General features: G+C 34.3%; 1 protein-coding gene across 1 annotated transcript in view; it reads right to left on the reverse strand.

Annotated features, from left to right (window-relative positions):
- Positions 1–3,434: 3,434 nt before the first annotated feature.
- Gfral (GDNF family receptor alpha like) overlaps positions 3,435–20,757 on the reverse strand; it is a 58,111-nt gene continuing 40,788 nt past the window's right edge. Inside the window, exons 7-9 of the mRNA XM_005318849.3 lie at positions 5,751–5,846; positions 5,591–5,663; positions 3,435–3,638 (exon numbers count right to left, since the gene is read on the reverse strand). Of these exons, the coding sequence (XP_005318906.2) occupies positions 3,566–3,638; positions 5,591–5,663; positions 5,751–5,846 (242 nt within the window). The 3' untranslated portion in view covers positions 3,435–3,565. The remainder of the gene's footprint in view (positions 3,639–5,590; positions 5,664–5,750; positions 5,847–20,757) is intronic.

Below are 20,757 nucleotides of genomic sequence, written 5' to 3' on the forward strand. Positions count from 1 at the left end.
GTGTCAGTGCACCGAGGATGCATGCTAATCTTGTGCTATGGGGCCATGCCATTGTTTTGACTGCTGGTCCCTTAGATCTTATTCTTGGATTTGTTGAGCTCACCATTGTGAGTATTCTTAAAAATAGAGGAAATCTACTTGCTCTTTATTTGTGTTCATTTCACTGTCTATAACGATGAATAGGATACATGTTTTAATAACTCCCAAATCTGTTTCTCAGGAATCTCATAGGGAATTCAAAAGTAGGAACAGAAGTGAGCCCCAGGTATGAGTTCCTGTTTTCCTTCTGCCCTTACATCCTTCCTGAGAGAGGATTCTGATTCAGCTCCCTGAGTTTCAGCTGGTGCTGTTCTGTTGACTCCCAGCTCTCAGGAATGCCTGAGGAAGTTTATGGAAGGAATTCTGTGGGAAAAATCAGGCTCTGGGTAAATATGCAAAAGAAACAGGAGGTACAAAAGTTTATTACTAGAATATTCAGACAACCCAGAAAGGAATTTGATCAATGACCAAATTCTTTTAGGGAGAGGTCTTTATGTCTGCCATCTGGTGATCTGGCCACCATTCCTCACAATGGTTTTTCAAAAGATCACAAGCAAGTCTTTGGTGTAAATTGGCTTTCTCATCTGGAATGAGCGAGATGTAAGGAAGACATCAGAAAACTTGAAATTGAAAGGCTCTAATTCAAGTCTCAGCATAGTTTCAAGTTGACTACTAGGTAACTCCACATGGATGTCCTTCTGGTGTTAGAAAATTAATTGGTCCAAACCTGATATAATTACCAGCATTATCAGTCAGAGAATAAATAGAAATAGATGGCATTGTCAAATTAGGTCCAACTCCCATTTATCTAAAGTGTATGACTCTTAGGAATGTTTGATTTACAGAATCTTTCTACAGATGTGTGTGGTTGTAGAAAACCAAAATGCGTAGTACAGAAACTACACCATCTAGTACTAGTAACAACTGAGCTATTAGTACCACCAAGTCTGAAAGGAAAAGGAGAGAAAACTTGTACAGAAATCCAGAAGGAGATGTAGAAAAGGCCACACTAATGGAAACAGTTAAAGGAAAAAAAATAACCCAGAATGAGACCCGAAGGAGGTATCCACAGAAACACTTTCCTATCTTCCATTTCTACCATTGGCTGAATCCAACTGGAAGTTGTGGATCAAAAACAATTATGTATTGTATATAAGTCCTGAAGATATTTAAGAGGTAGAGAAGGATGGGAACAGATCTAAAAATAACTGGCATACTGCCATTTTCCATTCCAATCTTATCCCTACCTAAATGAACCAGTTCTCTAAATGACACCATGGTTTACCTAAAGACACCCAGCAAAATCTACTCTTAATGGAATTTCTTAACATGATCCTTACAACCTCAACTCCTTGCAAAGATCTGATTTCAAGTCCCCATCTATTCAGTGTATGAAATATTCTTCATTGTTGCCTTTCTCAGTAAATTCTGAGCAGTTACCTGGATCTATTGGTTCATCTCTGCTTTCTATTCCTTAACACATAGTGTATGGCCAATATGTAATTGTTAGTAAATGAATTGCTTCACTTAGAAGGCTACGAAATGGTATAAAATCGTTTTATATAAGACAGTGAGTTTATCAGATTTCTTAATGAAAAAAAGTTTACTAGCAAAAAATATAAATAATTGTATACAGAGTAGGTCTGCTTAAAATGTACTCCAATGTTTAGCTAAAAAGTCTTGAAAGCCTGAATTAATTAATTTGCTCAACACTTATAGGTTGAACATATACTATATAAATATACTATGTGCTATTAATAATATATTATGTCTTAGCCAGGATATTAAGTACTGGTGGTACAGTTATTAACAAATATGTTGCAGATTTGAAAAATAAAGTAAACAAGGTCATTTCTGAAAGTGATAAATGCCACAAAGAAATGACGAGGCCGAAGTGATAGAGTGATATAAAGAAAAAAGTTAGCAGTGATAGGAGGCTAATGAATGGAATGAAGAAGCAATTACAGGGAGGTATGGGATCCTAGGAATGGGGAGCACATGGTGCAGAAGAACCAGCAAGGATGCCTAGCAGATGCAGAGAAGTGCATGTTAAGAAAGGCTTCCCAGAGGGCAGATGAGTAGATGGTGAGAGTAAAAATGGGGGCCAAGTCCTGAAAGAGCCACCAGCCACACTTTAGCTGTGGTGACTCTTTATCTTGGTGTTTAAGGACCCTTTGTGTTTCAGTCCTGATGGATGAAAAAAGTTTTATGTCCTGCATTATGTTAATTTGTATCCCCTGCTCTGAAGACAGGGGACTATTTAAGCTCCCTAAATGCTCCATGCTGACTCTTCCTTCTGTAGTTCTACCCTCTTATTCTTGTTGGCCAAAGAGACAAGACTCTCTTTTTGGGGGGAAGTCCTCTATTTCACACTCAGCCCTGGTCTTCACAACTCAACACAAAGTATTTCTTAAGACAACTTGACTTCTTTCCTCTATTTTCCAGAGAAAATTCACACTTTCCCAGACATTAGCAAGTCTAAACTAAATAGCAGTATTTTAGAGATGAAAATCGTTACATTCTCATCACATTAACTCTCTATGCAACATGCACCCACTGTAATGTATAGAAGTCCTTGGGGGGCATCTGTGACTCACCAAATTTTTCTTCTCTGTTTTAAGGGTAAAAGGTTTTCAATTACTTTGAATATTCAGGGCCAAATATTAAGTTTAAATTTAATTTAATCTGGAATGTAGGGAATATTAATAGAATTGAGATCAAATAAGCAGAAAATATTTGACTTTTAATTGTAAATATGTCTCTAATATTAGTATGGTAGTATCTTCAGGTTATTAAATACTTTTTTTCCTTTTTGCCACTGTAAATAATACAATTTCACTGGTATTCTGGATGAGGGGTACTGATATGATTTCAGACAGTTGAAGTACACATATGTATTGAAAATTGAACTAATAAACATCTTTTCCATAATTTACTGGTCACAATTATATCCTGATGTTAAACCAAGTCAAAAGTAGCAGTATAGAAGCAATACAGAAAGTAGAAATTAAAGTATTACTTTATTATTGCAGAAGTTCATAAAAGTTAACGTGAAAAATAAATTCACAGTCAAAATACATCATTATTGAAATACACATTGACTTTTGTCATCTAATGTAGTTGTTTTACATTTTTATGGCTATAAAGACATCAAATTTAAAAAAGTAAAATTCACAAATATTCAAATAACAAAAAGATATCATTTTAACTTTTAAGACTCCTTATCTAACCAAACATATTTAGGCAATTAAATTTAATGCTAATGATCTAGGTAATGATTTGAAAATAGGTAAGACTATGTAGCTCACAGATGTGTTGGGTATTCTTATTAACATTTCCATTTTGTCAAGCTAATAGAAACCAATAAAACTGATCAGATAAAACAACCTGTTAACTATAATCTCATATTTTAATGTAGTTAGTTAATTTTATGTGCACTTATATTCATCATAATGATGGTTGTAGCATTCCATTGACTGGCTACAGAGACTTGCTTTAAAGAAAGTGGCTGTTAATGATCTGTGACTCAATGAATGATGACTCCTCCAGGTATTTGGATTGGTGGAGAATCTCTTGTTTGACTTGATATTCTGGACAGTCTATGTAAAAGCAAAAGCAAAAGTTAATAGTATGCTAGTATGAGTATTTTACAAATATACTTGTTTTGGTTGAAGTCTGTGCCTAAAATGGGGAAAAATAAGTTTCCAAATGTAAAGTCCTAGTTACAAAATATTCTAATGTGTTTCTGACTATCATATATTTAACTGTAGTATCCATATTGTCGTTTTTTTCTTATTCTTCTCTCTCTTGTTTTAATTTTTTTCCCTCCTGTTTATACCACTGAGCTACATCCCAAGTCTCTTTTTCATTTGACTTTGAGACAGAGTCTCACTAAGCTGCCCAAATCAGCCTCAAACTTGTGATCTTCTTGCCTCAATCTTTCAAATCTTTGGGATTACAAGTATGTACCATTGGACCTGCCAGGGATAGGCCTTCCTATGCAGGCAGATAAAGAAGTGAAGTCACAGGTGATTCATTGGGAATTATGTATAGCTTACATATGATTTATCTGTGGTACAATATTATCAGTAAAAACTCACAGGCCCTTGTGGCTAGGGTGAACTTTTTACATTATGTATGTGACCCTTAACACAGGAGTTTTGTTGGGACAGAAAACTGTTTCTCTGAAACAATAGATTTGTCATTGAATGTCTAAGCAAGTAGAGTAGCTGAGCAATGCTCTCAAATATTTCAAACCAAATAAAGTGTAATAAATTCCAAATGGTACTTTTCTCCCTTAGAAATAGGCCGTAATTACTTGGCCTTTAAACTGTATGTTAGAACCCATGTAATAGCTTCTCATAGAAATAAAACTTTTAAGGTATTGGAAAAAAGCAGATTATTTGGTACTGCTTTTGGTAAACAACATATTAAACACTTAGCAGGATTTAATCCAATAAGTAGATATACTTTCTTTAGCTGCATTGCATTTAAAAATAAATAAATTGAAATGTCTTTGAGCAGAACATATACTCTTCTGTACTTCACCCTCTGCTATTGTTACACACTCCCCCACTTCTGTCTTCCCTTGTCTTTTCCTGGTTGTCAAGGCCTGTTCATCTGGGATTTCTCAGGTTGTTTCTGAGGAGCAATATGTGTATGTGCATTGTGCAAGTGACTGAGCCAGTCTGTGTGGATGTCAGATGTCAAGATATAAGAGAAATAGCCAATAGTTTATTTCCTGTCTATGCCCAATCTTACTGATATAGTTTATGTGTATGTAAGTATATTTACAGATGTATGTAAATGCACTCTCAGTTTCATTAACATTTATGATACTCAAATTATACATATACACATGCATAAAGTAAAAGCAAATGAAAATGATTGATATTTAAATATGAAGTTATATTTTAATGGAAGGTAAACTAGTGCATATCATCTTGTATCTATTTGCAAAAATAAATAAGTTAAATGTTTTAAATCCCCTAAATTCAGAAGTCTAGAGTTTGATTGAGTCTCTAGTCTTAAAAGTCTCACATACTTGATGGAGCATTACAATACTCTAGTCATGAATTTTCTCAAGGAAAATGATTTTGAAAGAATCAATTAATGTTAGGTAATGACTATGTCTTTCTATGGGTATACTGTGAGGCCTCATCATCTTAGGTAAATAAAAACATTTTGAGATATACAATAGGTTAGTTATTTGAGTTCACCAATTCTACATATAATTTGAATAAAAATATAACAAAATTTCATTTGTATTTTGCACAAAAACCAAGAGGAAATACTGATAACAGTTTAATTGGAAGCAACATGCAATGCATATGTGCTTGTAAAATGCAGCGTAAGAAAATCCCCAATGATCACATTTCCCTTACATTTGAAGACCATGAGTAATGTTTCCATGGACCTATCCCACATAAAAGTTGATTTAGCATGTCTTAACGGAGAAGCTTTCATTCTCAGGGCCTGCGTAAGCTCATCCATTGTGAAATGTGCTAAATGATTCCCTCCAGCCCTTCCCTTCTGAGTTATGTTCAGTTACCTCAACTTGAGCATAACCAAGAGAAGGATTCCACAGGTGACTGTCATGCACATCACAGCATAGATGACTTGCCCTAGGAATAAAAGACTTTAAAGATCACTGGAATTTTACAGGGGATAAATAATAAAGTATTATAGGGGACATATTTTTTTAAACTGACCATTGAAGGAGGAATGAAATCCAGTTAGAGTAATTTCCTTGGCATGTTTTCTTTTATACAATGCAATGCCCTTGAAATTAGACAGCATTGGGTAATCTGAAAGAAAATGACAAAAATGAGATTCAAGTTTTTAAATATGGTGTATTTGTCCCCTTGATTGTAATTTGCTTAATATTAAAATTAAAAGGCAACAATTTATTTCAATGAATTTTAATAAATTTGATTATTTGCATGTAATCAGGAACATCTTAACTTTTAAGTTTGTTTCCTCCTCCTTTTAGTCAGATAATTTCTTTATAGAAACTTCTTCAAAACAAGATTAGTTTAAAAATGATTATATTTTATTACTCATTGTACCCAAGACAATAACTTAATGCTATCCATTGGGATAATGAGAAAGATTTCTTCTTTATAAGAGTGATTGTTTTAATGTGCTTTTAAGAATGTCTTATTTCCCTAAGATCCACAAATGAGTACCCATAAAGGAGAGTCCTTAAACTAAATGTCCACTTGCTCCTCTGCTCAGACACTATAATACCTGGCTTTGTTTGTCTATGATGTTCTGTCTCCCTTTGACCCAGGCTTACACTACACCCCACTCTGGCCTGTGAGACCTTCAGTCCACTGTTGAGACACCCTGAGAGGATACTTTAAGTCACTCTGAGGCCCCAGTCTTCTTAGGGCCTTTTCCTAGTACCTGTGAAATATGCCCCCACTGTTTTCTAGTAAGCTTACAACTCTAGAGAGCATGCTTCGTAGGAGCCAGGTTTTAAAAAGAAATCATTCTCTGTGGGATATGTTCTTTTTCTTATTATTTTCTCTTTAAAGACAAGAATACATCTTAAAAATGAATGGATATATTTTAGCTGGGTTTTTTTTTTTTGGTCACTTAAAAAAATCACCCGAACTTTTGACTCAACACAACACACATACAAATATAGAATATAACCAATAGCCTAATAATCAATTTCTTCAATGATGATAATTCAGTTCAATTGGAGGCATTTAGGAAGAAAAAAGAGAATAGAAAGAAAAGGAAAGGATAGTGAGGGGAAACCTCCAATTTAGAGAGGTTTTGATGTTCTCTGTTCAAGACGTTATATAGGACCTGGAAATAGGAGTAGACAGTTGTTTACAGAAATGAGTTAAATAGTGAGGTCTTACATCCAATGAAAACTAGTGACAAAGGTTCTGAGTAGCGACAGAGATGAGAAAAGATATGATTAAAGTTTCCACCCAATTCTCTCTCCCCTTGACTGCTGCTGTTCAGAATCCCATGAAACTCAGAGGTTGAGCTCTATGTTAGGAATAATCAGTTAACAGATAGGTTGGAATTTCAGTATAAAATTTCCAGAGTGGGTGGGGGAGAAGCAATACAAGAACTAGAAAAGCACTGATTGGTTCTTAGAAAGCTCATTCTTGGGCTGCAGAGGTAGCTCAGCAGGCTCTCTCTCTCTCTCTCTCTCTCTCTCTCTCTCTCTCTCTCTCTCTCTCTCTCTCTCTGTGTGTGTATATATATATACACACACACATACACACACACACAGGCTTTGGATTTAAAATTTTGATACAATTAAAAAATGTGCAGCTCAAAAATTTTTAGGCTTCAAGTTGCACATTAGCTCATCATACTTACAAAATTTCTTGAAAACTGAAAAATCAAACTTTTCAAAATATAGATGTATTAGGGGTATGATTTTAGATTTTTTTTAATACACCCATGTTTACAAGACAAATTCTGTTATTCACTATAAGGTTGGAATGGAAAAACTGAGCAATTCAAATAATATTTTTTATAATAATGTTCTTTTTTGTAAGAATTTAATTAAGTTGAACATATAGATTTTTAGTGAAATGAATGATTAGAATAAAATATATTTAAAATATTATATTTATATCAATTGAAAATATGATGAATAAATACTTTGATTTCTTTATAAATTATATGATTTTTGTAAAGTTTTAGGCAGATACATGGCATATATGTAGATATATATGTATATATAAAATATATTGACTATTTAAACAATATTCTGATGTTTATGAAATTCTATCCCTAAGTACATTTGGTCTGAATAGTATCATAATTTGACTTACCTTAACGTCAGAAAAAAAAGCATTCTTTTTGACAAATTAGGCCATTGTTTAGATATATAACTTCTTAAAGTAACTGTTAACCATTCACCTAGCAAAGATTAGGAAGAATTGTCTCACTCACTAAATTTCACTCACATGGAACTCATTAACAAAGTCATAATAGATCAATGACAGAAATGCTAGCTAATGATCCCAGTGAAAATCTGAATGTGTCTAGCAATCGCCCCACAATCTTAAATATTACACCCTGGGAGGATACCAAATATCAGTTAGAGAGATTAATATTGCTGAGGGTTTCTTGGCTACTGAAGCCCATTGGAGATTCTTGCCTACCTTTCATAAATAGTGAGGTTTACAGTGTTTTATAACCATGAAATTAAAGTCAGCAGAGTTGATTACCAACCTCAGTCCCACACCATCTGCTATATTTATAGATAAACACTGTCAGTGACTTGTTTATCTTAACTTATACCCAAGAGGAATTACATACTATTATGCACTGTAATATAAAATCCCTATACATTTGATGGGAAATCAAGATTAATTTCAACCTTGCATTAGGAACAAATTTAAGTAGTATTCTTCCTAAATGAGTTGGAGAAATGCAATCAATTCCATCTTTTTTTTTCTTTCAAAATCCTTGTTTAACAGTGGTTGAGAACTTCAGAGGCTTAAAATTCTTCTTTCTTTATTTTTTATAGAATGATAAATGCATTGTAAAAGGTGTGTAGATCAGATACAAAGCAATGGTTTTAAAATAAATGCCAGTATATTTGAAATATAATCATTTAAGAAATTAAACATACTTCAAACTGCAAATTTGTAAGCTTTCATTTCATTTTAATTAAGTCATAACTTAGATGAGTCAACTTGGGGGAAAACTGCCTGTCTATAATGAACTTAATGAAGAAAATATATCTCCAAAATGGAGCAGTAATTTTTATATCATAAATGTACGAAGAGAGCTAGTTAGTAATAAAGACAAATGTAAGATAATGATGGGAATAATTTGCTCTATATTTTATAACTTTTAAAACTTCATGTTTTATATGTGGAGGTTCTAAATGTACAAATATTTTTTAATGAACAAACATATAAATGACAGTACCATTGATTGTCCAGATAGATTTCTGATATCTTAATTTGAAATAGAAAATTCACTAATAACCACCTTTTTTGAGAAGTGCAAGATTTATCTGGCTGGCTTATATAGTTATTTTCATAGACTGATTGAGAACAGGGAAAACATGGAAAAAAATTAAATATGCATTTCAGAAAGTCTCAAAACATTATTTGAAATGATGATATGATCAAAAAAGTTTTTTTTAGTTATTGAGTTTTTAAATGGAAAACAATGTATATAATTTTACTATGTCTTTCCTGTACAAACTAGCAAATCTGCAGGAGAAAGGAGAAATGTGTTGTGGAAACTTCTTATTCAGCAACCTTCTTGAGAATAGATAATGTATCTAACTTACAATAACAGAATTAATCTATTACAATTCTGTGCTCAAGAAATTATCTAATGGTTAAAAAAGCATCTATTCTCAACTTGCACACTTGAAATAACATATCTACTGCTGTATAATATTTAGTTTGTTCTAGTTTGAATTAACATTAGTTAAATGTCTTCACATAAGTTATATATTTTTCAGCACTCATTTCTTAAAATGTAAATCCATTGTCCCTGCTGCAAAGAACAGCAGCAATAACCAATAAAAATTGGTTAAGTGATTATATGGCCAGGAGATTGATTCCACTCATCAAATCTCTTTACTGATGGGCAAAGAGTAAGCATGTTGGGCACTGGATTAGTGATATCTAAGAAAAGTGAAGAAAGTTAATAATTTTTTGAGTCTAGTTTTTGCATTGCAAAACAAGACTAATGATATTTATGTTTGTAAGATTTTTTTAAGAAAATTAAACTATTATGGGGCTGAGATTGTGGCTCAGAAGGGCAGAAATTGTGGCTCAGTGGTAGAGTGCTCGCCTAGCATGCGTGAGGCACTGGGTTAGATCCTCAGCACCACTTATAGTCCACCTATAACTAAAAAATAAATATTTAAAAAAACTATTATTAGGTTAACAGAGTTCTGGGGGACCATTATGAGAAATAATGCACAACTGTAATAAGAATCGAAGAGGAAAACCGAAGAAAGGATTCCTTTGCTGGTTCTTTTTTCTCCTGCTCTTTCTCATTCCTAGTCTTCTTTCCTTTCTTCTTTCTTTCTTATATTTCTTCAACAACTATTGTAAACATTACTGTTGACAGATACTGGAGATTAAGAGGTGACCTACCCACAGCTGCTTTCTCATTATCAAATACACCAAGTTTGCTGCCTCTGCTTTTACTGCCAAAGATGACCTTGAAGATGATGTCTCTGGGACTTTCCTATTTCCTCTATTCCCTCCCACTTATCAGTAATACATTTTCTAGCCATTTTGAGAGAATTCCACACCACTCAATTAAATTATCAATATAAAAATGAACTTTTAAAACCATATTCATAGCAGCACAATTTACGACAATCAAACTATGGAAACAGCCTAACAGTCCATCAATGGATGAATAGATATATGTAGTATATATACACAATGGAGTTTTTTTGCCATAAAGAAAAATGAAATTATGTCATTTGCAGAAAAATGGATGGAACTTGAGACTATTAAGATAAATAAACCAAACTCCGAAGGCCAAGTTCATGTTTTCTCTCATATAGGGAAATTAGAGAGGAAAAAGAAAAAGAAAGATGGGGGAAGGGGGTCTCATGAAAATGGAAAATAGATCAGTAGAGAAGAGGACAGGAACTTGCAGGGAGGGAGGAGGAGAGGGAAAAGGAAAATACTGATGAGTGATATTGACCAAAATTTACAGTTATATTGTGTGCATGTGTGGATATGCAACAACAAATCCCACTATTATATACAACTATAATGCATCAATAAGGATATTAAAAAACAACTATGGCTTGTGATTATCTTTCTTTAGCCAGAATATTTGAAAGAACTATTTATTACAACTTTCTCCCTTCTTCGCCCCAATTTACTGAACAACATTTCCAAACAAATTTTTACCCCCACTTATCCTCTGAAATGATTCTGTAAATGTCACCTAAAGCCATCTTAGACATTTCAATTTATTTTTCCTTATAGATTTCTGCTAGTCCCGATTTCTAAATACTGGGGTGTTTAGAAATTTAGTCCTGGTTCTTCTCTGCAATAAAAAAAAATCTAATTATTTTCCAATGACTTTAAGCAAAATATAGAGTTATATTCAGCTTCATTCTTGATATTTTTGCTTGTATATCACAGAGCTATATCAAATTTAACAAGTCACAATCTGAATTTCGATTTTGCTTGTACCCAAATAAATTTCTCTAATTGTATTTTTTCATCTCAGTAAATAATACAACAGATCCATATCATTCAAATAATCTAGACATCATTCTTGATTTTCCCTTTTCTCTCAGTCACATGCCCTAGTAGCCAATTAGTTCCATTAATTATATTTTTATGTGTATAAGAATATGAAAAGTGTGTGTGTGAGTGTGTGTGTGTGTGTGTGTGTGTGTGTGTGTGAGAGAGAGAGAGAGAGAGAGAGAGAGACAGAGAGAGAGAGAGAGAGAGAGAGAGAGAGAGACGCTGTGCTGGGTATAAAACTAGGGGTAGGGGCATGGCATATGCTAGATCTAAATGTGTGTCTTAATTCTGTTATTCTTCATTGCCATCTTCACTGAACTAGCTAAAGTCATCATCATACATCATTAATATTGCCTCAATAACTATTCCTAATAATCTTAATTTATCTTTCTGCTGTTCTTTCTCCAATCAACAGCATTCAAAATTATTCAAACCCAAATCAAATAGTGTACCTTCCCTAATTAAATCTTTAAATGGCTTTTCTTTTTTTTTTTTAAAGAGAGAGTGAGAGAGGAGAGAGAGAGAATTTTTAATATTTATTTTTTAGTTCTCGGCGGACACAACATCTTTGTTGGTATGTGGTGCTGAGGATCGAACCCGGGCCGCACGCATGCCAGGCGAGCGCGCTACTGCTTCAGCCACATCCCCAGCCCTTTAAATGGCTTTTCATTGAAACTAAATGTAAATCTAAAAACTCTGCCATTTTTAGAAGGTCTTACATAATATAAGACTGACTGACCTCTCCAGTGTTCTCTTCTTTGGATATTTTATTCCAGACAATAGAAGCCCGGCACTAAGTCCTCTCTCTTGCGGGAGCACATGACACCTGCTCTTGCTCATTCTACAGTAGACTTCTGTCTTTCTTCAAGTGTGCACCTGAAGATCACTTCCTTGGAAAGGTCCTCCCAGATTATTTTCTGAAGTAGGACCCTCTTTCAGAAATCTGATTTGGGGAGGACACAGTAAATTCAAAGCTTTTTAGAAAAGTCAGAGTTTTCCAAACTGTTGAACATGAAATAATATTTCTCTATTATAGTTTTATGTGCTATGCAAATTAAAGATGGAAAATTTGTGTAAGACAATTTATGTGCTCTTTTTTGTTGCATTTTCTAGATTTTTAATATAACAGATTGGACTATACCTAAATCTCTTTTCTCTAGGGGATATATTTGGAAATCCATGAAAAATAATCTTGGAAAATATGAGTAATACATACAAATCACATGCCTGGTAGACAAGCATTATATATTTGGGACAGATATAAGATGCTTACTGAGTATTCTTTTTCTACCTAGTCAGTGGAAAACCAGAGAATACCACACTGACAATATCTGTGTCCAATATAAACGCTAATTTATAATCCTTGCATTTATTAAGCACTTGGCACCATAATTTCTCTTGTTCTCTCTTCGTGGGAGCTAAGAAAATCTTTCTCCTGTGGTTTGGAAGATGCTTTACCTCCCAAATGCTACTCTTATTGCCCCTTAGAGAGGTTGGTATGATAGAACATTAATTCCACTTTTGCTGCCAGTTAATCTGCCATTCTTCAATTTCTCAGTACAGTCTCATGGGATATGAAGAGTATAGAATCTGCTGTATACTTAGGAGACCCATTTTAGGAGAACCAGAAGGAGTTCATGGATCATTTATTTCTGGTCACCTATCAATGTCCACAGAAGCATGCTACAGAAACCATCATATTTGGACCTGAGCAAAGACTGCCTAGTTAAGTAATTACTTCCTATTTCAAAGGTAGCAGCATGATAATCAACATGGGGATATAGTCACAGGATGATCCATGACTCTGCTGTCATGAAGCTTTCAGTCTAGTTCCCAGTATGAGGAGTAATGTGAATAAAGTGAGGGGAATCAGCAAGAGACAACCAGGAGAAAAGTGCACATTGTGTGGTTGGTAGGAAATAAGACTGATTTGTTCTAAGTGTCCTTGGAAGATGAAGAGTTTAGAAAATAATAAAAATACTCCTATGAAGAGCAATGGCTGCTTCTGCACATAGAAATGGCAGAACAAGGCAGGCTTTGACAGTCTAGCTATGCTTTATAGGATGGTTTAGTTGGTGAGATCTAACTGTGATGCTATAGCAGAAAGTTAGGCATGAGAAGATAAAAATACAATAGGTAGTAAAGTCAGGGAAGAGAGCAGATAAAGCATAAAGATATACTTAAAACAAAAGCATTTTTGTTGACCAGCAAAATGATGCAGAACATAGTAGAACAAAATTAAAAATCAAATATGGACTAAAACCTGGCTGTGTCTGATTTTAGCTCAGTCATTTTAAGTCAGTTACTGAGGCTCTGCACCCTTATTTAAATGAGACAATATCTAACTAACAAAGAACATATTGTTAAAAATCAGTGAGAGGAATCTTCAAATCACAGTGCCTTCTACAGACATTTTCTCTGTAGATATTCTTTGTAAAATTTTTCTAACAAAATGGATAAAGAAAATATGGTGTGGGCTGGGATTTTGGCTCAGCAGCAAAGTGGTCACCTAGCATGTGAGATGCCCTGGGTTCTATCCTCAGCACCTTATAAAAATAAATAAATAAATAAATAAATAAATAAATAAATAAATAAAAGCTAAAAAAAAGAGAGAGAGAGAGAAAATATGGTACATATAAAGAAAACAGACTATTACTCAGCCTTAAACAGAATGAAATTATGGCATTTGCTGGTAAATGGATGAAGCTGGAAAATATCACACTAAGCAAAATAAGCCAATTCCCAAGAACCAAAGGCTGAATGTTTTCTCTAATATGTGGATGCTAATTCACAACGAGCAGGCAGGGGTGGGGGAACACTAGGGAAGAATAGAGTTACTTTAGGTAGAGAGAAATGAAGGGAGGGGAGGGAAGAGGGTATGGGGTTAGGAAAAATAGTAGAATGAAACAGACATTATTCCCTTATGTACATATATGACTGCATGACCAATATGACTCTATAACATGTATAATCAGAATAATGAGAAATTATACTCTATTTATGTATGATATATCAAAATGCATAAATGCATTCTACTGTCATGTATAACTAATTGAAACAAATAAAAAAATTTAAAAAATCTGATGAAAGGCACCAGCCGCATGTTTTTAATGTTTCATCTTCACTCCAAATATTTTCTGAATCATCCTGTCATCTCATGAACCTAAGATGTTTTTTATTTAACCAACTCTTCAATGTGCATATCAAGTAAACCTGAGTTGTAAAATGATAAATTTTGTCAAGCACTTACTTTGTGCTAAGCACATATTTTGTCCCTTTATATATTCTTTTATTTCTGCTACTATGTTCTGTACCATTTCAAGTTCACCTTATTCCCAAAAATAAGTACTTTGTATTGCATCATTATATCTGCTGGGATTTTATACCCCAATCAATTTAGATCAAGACATTATTATCATTTGTGAATATCTTCACGGTGAATTACAATACAAGAGATTAGCCCCTTTGTAAATAAAGATTTTCCAGCTGCCTTTATACTTTACATAAACCACACAAAGACATAATAAGAAAAATATACATAAAAGTAGGTTACTGGTAAATATAGACCATAGAATGTCACATGGAGTAAAAAAGCAAAATGGAAAGAGGCAGCCTTGGACTTCTAGCCATGGATTAAAGACCCTTTGTTAAAATTTGCTTAATGTTTGGCTTGGACTAATTTTTCTTTTTCTTCTTTTTTTAAGTCTTCTATGCCCCAGTTTTCTATTCTACTAAATTAGGATAATAATACTTAATGGCTTCTTATGAAGATTAAGCAAGGCAAGGCTGTAAAGTCTTTCACAGAGAGTAGACACACAATAGAAGCTATAATTGTATAATCAGAAAAAATGTGTTCTAATAGGGGTCATATATGAGTATTAACTATGGAGCACTTAAAGATTCAGAATCCATATCATGGTAGTTTTGATGTAATAGGTCAAGGGAGAAGTACAGATAAAGTACTAGGCATCCATCATTTCAAAATCCCTTCAGACATCCTCAATGTATAATGAGGAAGGAGAACCATCAGTAGAGATTGGAAAACATGATTTTTGGAGCTGAAAGAGAGGATTTATGCTATAAACCATATTACTTGATGCTAGTGTGATACAAGTTCTTGAGAAAAGAGGGATGGAGAAAAGACAGGGAAGAAAGGTCTGTAAAACAGATAATGTCCTTTAAAAAATAATCAAAATGTGGAGAATAATCTGATACAAGGATGGTAACTGCCAAACCAATTTTACTAATTGCAAAAAAGAAACAAAACAAAACAACGACAATAAAAAAGTATCTATTTGGATCAGAAGAAATGTTACCACTTTAAAAATTCCTTTACATCTAGCTACCCAGAAGTATTAAAAGAACAAAAACAGTTAAAAGACAATATTTGCATTGTATGGTAGGCATGCTGGAAGTTTGGGCCAAAAAAATAGTGAGAAAAATTGACTGGGTCAAAGCAGCCATGTAGAAGTGTTGGAAGTAGCTATTAGGGTTGTAGACATATGGTTAGTGTACATTTCCAAGGTAATAACTACCATATGGAGTTTAAACAAAATACCATTGTGAGTTTTAGACATTCTGTTACACTAGGAAGACTGGGTGAATAGAAATGCAGGTTCTGAATCACTGCTGGCCTAGAAACTTAAAACACCAGCAGCCTCATCTTCTCCCAAAGACCCCAGTAATACGTCACAGTGTGTTACTGAGATAAGTCACTCCTTGGGAAAAAAAAAAATCTTGAGCATCTTGAGAACTGATTTATATGGCTTCCCACTTTTCAGGTTTGCCTCCCCACTAAAGTAGATAGATATACAATCAGGAACCAGTGGGTTCTGGCTTCCTTTCACAACTGAGTTGATTTGAAAGTCCCTGTCATCTTCCTACCGGGAGTGTCTGGCCGCCTGACTCAGGTGCTAATGCAAGATTACAACATCAGCACCAGAGTTGTGATAAAACTTGATGCCCATTGGTAGACAAGAAAACTTAAGCAACTGTAGCGGCCACCAAATGAAACCATTGCATCCTGGAACAGCAGCAGCAGCAGCGGCAAAGAAAGAGACAAAGAGGAATAGCCTCTGTCACAGAGGCACCCTTCATAACATGACTAAATGCTCACATGTGCTAAGAAGCAACTCCAACCACTCCTCCTTATTTTATCTAGTTTGAAAACCAATGCATGTGCTGTGATTTATACCACATGCCCTAAATATGTGCTTTCCAAGAGTAATGGATGAGAAGAATACAAATTACACTGGGCATCGATTATAATTTACTAGACTTCAAAATCTAGTATTTTGTGATTTTAGAGCATTCTTATAGCTTTAGAATATTTACTGTTTGCAGAGCTGTAAATGATTTTCATGAATCCATGACAAGAACACTAGCAAAAGGCTTGATGACTCTGATTTTAATGGAAGATGAACTATTGCTATCACTAATGGATTCCTAACAAATCCTTAGTTGTTGCTAATCCATCTCATTGAAGAGACTTTGTTTGTCTGTGTACCAACATTTTTTTTTCCTTAGGAGTTCCTCTTTAAAATGATATCCCAGCATGTAGGTGTCAGGGCAGTAACTACTAAGTGCCCACATATGGTGTTTTATGGGAATACATCTGATGCTATTATATTGTTGTCACAAGAATACTTGGCTATTTAAGCCAGGAATTCACATGCTCATAATAAATGATTTTTATGACTTCACATACACAATCATGATGCACAAAAATATAAATGAAAGACTACTTATTTTATGCAGCTTTGGCACTAACTCCATCCCTAATTGTAGGCAACAAGGGGATTGTATGAAGCTAACAAAAGCACAGGGTGGAAAATAGAAAAGATAACACAATGCTTGCACTCCTAAAGCCTATTATTGTTCAAATTGTAGCAATATTGTTTTGTTATTTTAGTCCCTCCATGATCTTAAGTGCTGCTTTCTTCTCTAGTAATGCCAAAAAAGCAAGTTGTCTCACTCATCATTGACAACTCTTTAATCTTTCTATTTTCACGAAGAGCAAACAACAAAGGTAGTCATGGATTATTCATATATTTCACGCTCAGTGGCAGATTTTTCCGTCTCCCTTCACAATGCCCAAGCCTTTAAGAGCAGAGCTGGGAGACAGTGAAGGTGGGAGACAGCTGTTCTCCTGTTGTTTCTGTTGAGGGTTTGTATACTTCAATATTTCCAGATTACAGCCGTGTGAAGCATTTTTCACAAAATAAGAAGCCAAGCCAAATTTGCTGGGCTTCAGGTCTGCAGACAAAATTTGAACCAGCTGGATTTTATTGGGAACTTTTGTGTGCAAGAAAACCTAGTGGTAAAACAACTAAAGCCAGCATTTGTATCTATTGGAATGAGCTACATCTTTAGGAGCGATCCCTTCCATCCCCACTGCTCATGTCTGTTCTCTTGAGACAGTTCTGAATTTTGAAAGGCCCTAAGAAAAAAAAAATCTGCCAGACAATTCCTTAGAGTATCTGACTGGATCTTAGCCAACAAAGGTACAAGCTGCAATCAGATATTACGCCTCTCAGTCAACTTTTGGAAAGATAAAAGGAAGCCAGGTCTTTCTCTGTAATCTGTTTTTAAATTGGCCAAATGAAAGCAAATTCCCTATTCAAATGGATTTACAAAAATAAAAATAAACAAATACACTCATATTCACTTAAATGTATACACACACAACAGTGCCTTATCAAAGTGGCAACTTGTTGGATTTGTAGATGACAAACTTTCACCTTATATTTTGAGTGTACCTTAGGCAGAAATTAGGTATTCCCTGCTAAAAATTATGTGTAGAGCAAACAACAAAATTGCTAAAAATTATGCAGTCTTATAGATTTGAACATCTAAGCAGTAAGAGTAAAAGAACATGTCCTATTGTGATCATGGAGCACAGTATTTATAAGCCTGCTGAGAATTTGAAAGACAAAGCAATAAAAGGTGATGTGGCATTAGAAAACGCTTTTACTCCAAATCTCAGTGTAGGTATCTGAAAGAATGAGTAGTTTTACAAGGATAAAGAAAGAAATGATGTAGGCTATCTTAAATTTTAGTGTACAGATTGGAAGGAAAAGTTCTTGGCATGACCCTTGGACTTTCTTTCACCTCTATATAGGTAGTATGGATGCATCCTGAGAGTATACATTCCTCCATCATAGTCTCAGGTGCTTAATCCAAGAATATTAAGGCACATCTACTATCAGAGGTCATCTATTTTTATGACACCATTACCCAAACTTAGTTATGTGAGAAATCTGAGGTCTAGGGAGGGGATAACTGATTTGCTCTATACCATCTGGTAGAGCTAAGAAAAAACTCATTTCCTAGGCTCTTGTTCTTCATGATACAATAATCCCCTCTCATAAAACACATTGTTCAAGGATTCTTTTGTTACATACACACATGGCCCCTTGGAGGTATAAATTTTATAATTAATTAAAAATTATAAACTTCACATCAGTAGATAAGAGGAGTATAATGTAGTAGTTAAAAAATGTTAGTTTCTCATGCCCCAAACAGCCTTCATTAAATTTTGGATCTGCTGACTTCTATCTGATCTGGATAAGTTACTACAGTCTAGCTATACTAGTGTCCTCTAGTGTAAAAAAAAGAGTATTTCATATATTGGTTGTGAAAATTAAATCAATCCATTAAGTCATATAACATGGCACATGGTAAATCCTTGATTAGGACCATGAGAAAACAGACATCAGGGCACCTAGCATTCATGATCAGGAGGTACTTTTGAAAGGGCAATTAATATCTTTAGATATTCACCAATCCTCCAATTTAAGGATATTATAGCTTATATAGATTCAGTTTTCTCCATGTCATTATTTAACAATGCTGAGATGACTGGTATGGAGACCCCCCCAAAAATTCAACATATAAAAATCAGTAAATAGAATATATTACCTAAAAAGGATTAAGGACAAAACCCACATGATTGTCTCAATGATGCAAAAAGAAGCCTTCAACAAAATTCAGCAACCATTTATGTTAAAAATACTAAAGAAACTAGAGATAGAAGGAACTTACCTTAACATCATAAAGGCTATATAAAAGAAACTCGAAGTCATCATTTTTCTGAGTGGGGGATCTAAAATTAGAAACAAGACAAGGATGTCTATTCTTACCACTTCTATGGGGAGCAGTGATGTCAGTCAAGGTGTCTGCCTCATGGCTGTGGTGGTGCACTCACACTGGGAATCCCCTGTGTAAAGGTACTGGTTAGCATTGCCTGGCTGCTCTGGCAATGCCAGCCTGAGGACACTAGGCAAAGGCTCAGAGTTATCAGTCTTAACCTTGAAACTCAGACACTCTTAGAGATTAAGAAAGCATAGCAAGATAACCATAATGTCTTGTCAATGCTATGACCTTCAAGCCTGCCTGCTTTGCAGAAACTTTCTCACAAATAGACTTTTGATGATAAAACCTATATAATAATTGTGTGGAGCCAGCTCTAGGTCACTGTCCTCAATCAGACATCTGTTTCCCACCTGATCCCACTTTTCTTTCTAAATGTTTCTGCATCTTTCTTAATCCCTCATCATCCCTTGTTGGTTTCTGAATTAATGGTCATGCAGGTCACAGCATACTCCTATTAAAAACAGCACTTGAAATTTTAGCCAGAGCAATTAGGCAAGAGAAAAAAATAAAAGTGATACAAAGAGAAAAGGTAGAAGTAAAATTGTCACAATTTGTAAAAGATATGATCCTATACTTAGAAGAGCCAAAAAACTCAACCAAAAGAATTCTAGAACAGAAAAAAAAAAGATTTAACAAAATAGTTGGGTACAACAATCAACAAATAAAAATCAATTACTTTTCTATACCTCAATAATGAATCTACTGAAAAAATAGGAAAAACAATTCCATTTATAATAGCCTAAAAAAGAAAAAAGAAAAAATGGAATGAATCTAACAAGGAGGTTAATGATATCTACAATAAAAATTACTGAATACCCCCCAAAAATTGAAGAAGACACAAAAAGATGGAAAGACCTCTCATGTAGAATTAAATTATTAAAGTGACCAAGTTACCAAAAGTACTGTATAGATTCAATGCAATCCCTATCAAAACACCAATAGTATTCTGCAAAGAACTATAAAAAACAATCCTAAAATTCATATAGAAGATTAAAAGACCCATAATAGCCAAAAGGATTCTGAACAAGCAGAGCAATGCTGGAAGCATCACAATTTCCTATCTCAATTTACATGACACACCTATAGTAACAAATGCAGCATGATATTGGCATAAAAATGGACATGTAGACCAATAGAAGAGAGGACAAAAAGACAAATCCACACAACTACAATCATCTGATCCTTGACAAAGGTACCAAAAACATACGTTGGAGAAAAAAACAGCCTTTTAAACAAATGAGTATAAGAAAACCCTCTCTCTCACTATACAGAAAAGTCAACCCAAAGTAGATCAAAGACCTATAGGAATCAGACCAGAAACAATGCAGCTTCTAGA

The sequence above is a fragment of the Ictidomys tridecemlineatus genome, chromosome 8, assembly GCF_052094955.1.
Source record: "Ictidomys tridecemlineatus isolate mIctTri1 chromosome 8, mIctTri1.hap1, whole genome shotgun sequence".
NCBI lineage: Eukaryota > Metazoa > Chordata > Mammalia > Rodentia > Sciuridae > Ictidomys > Ictidomys tridecemlineatus.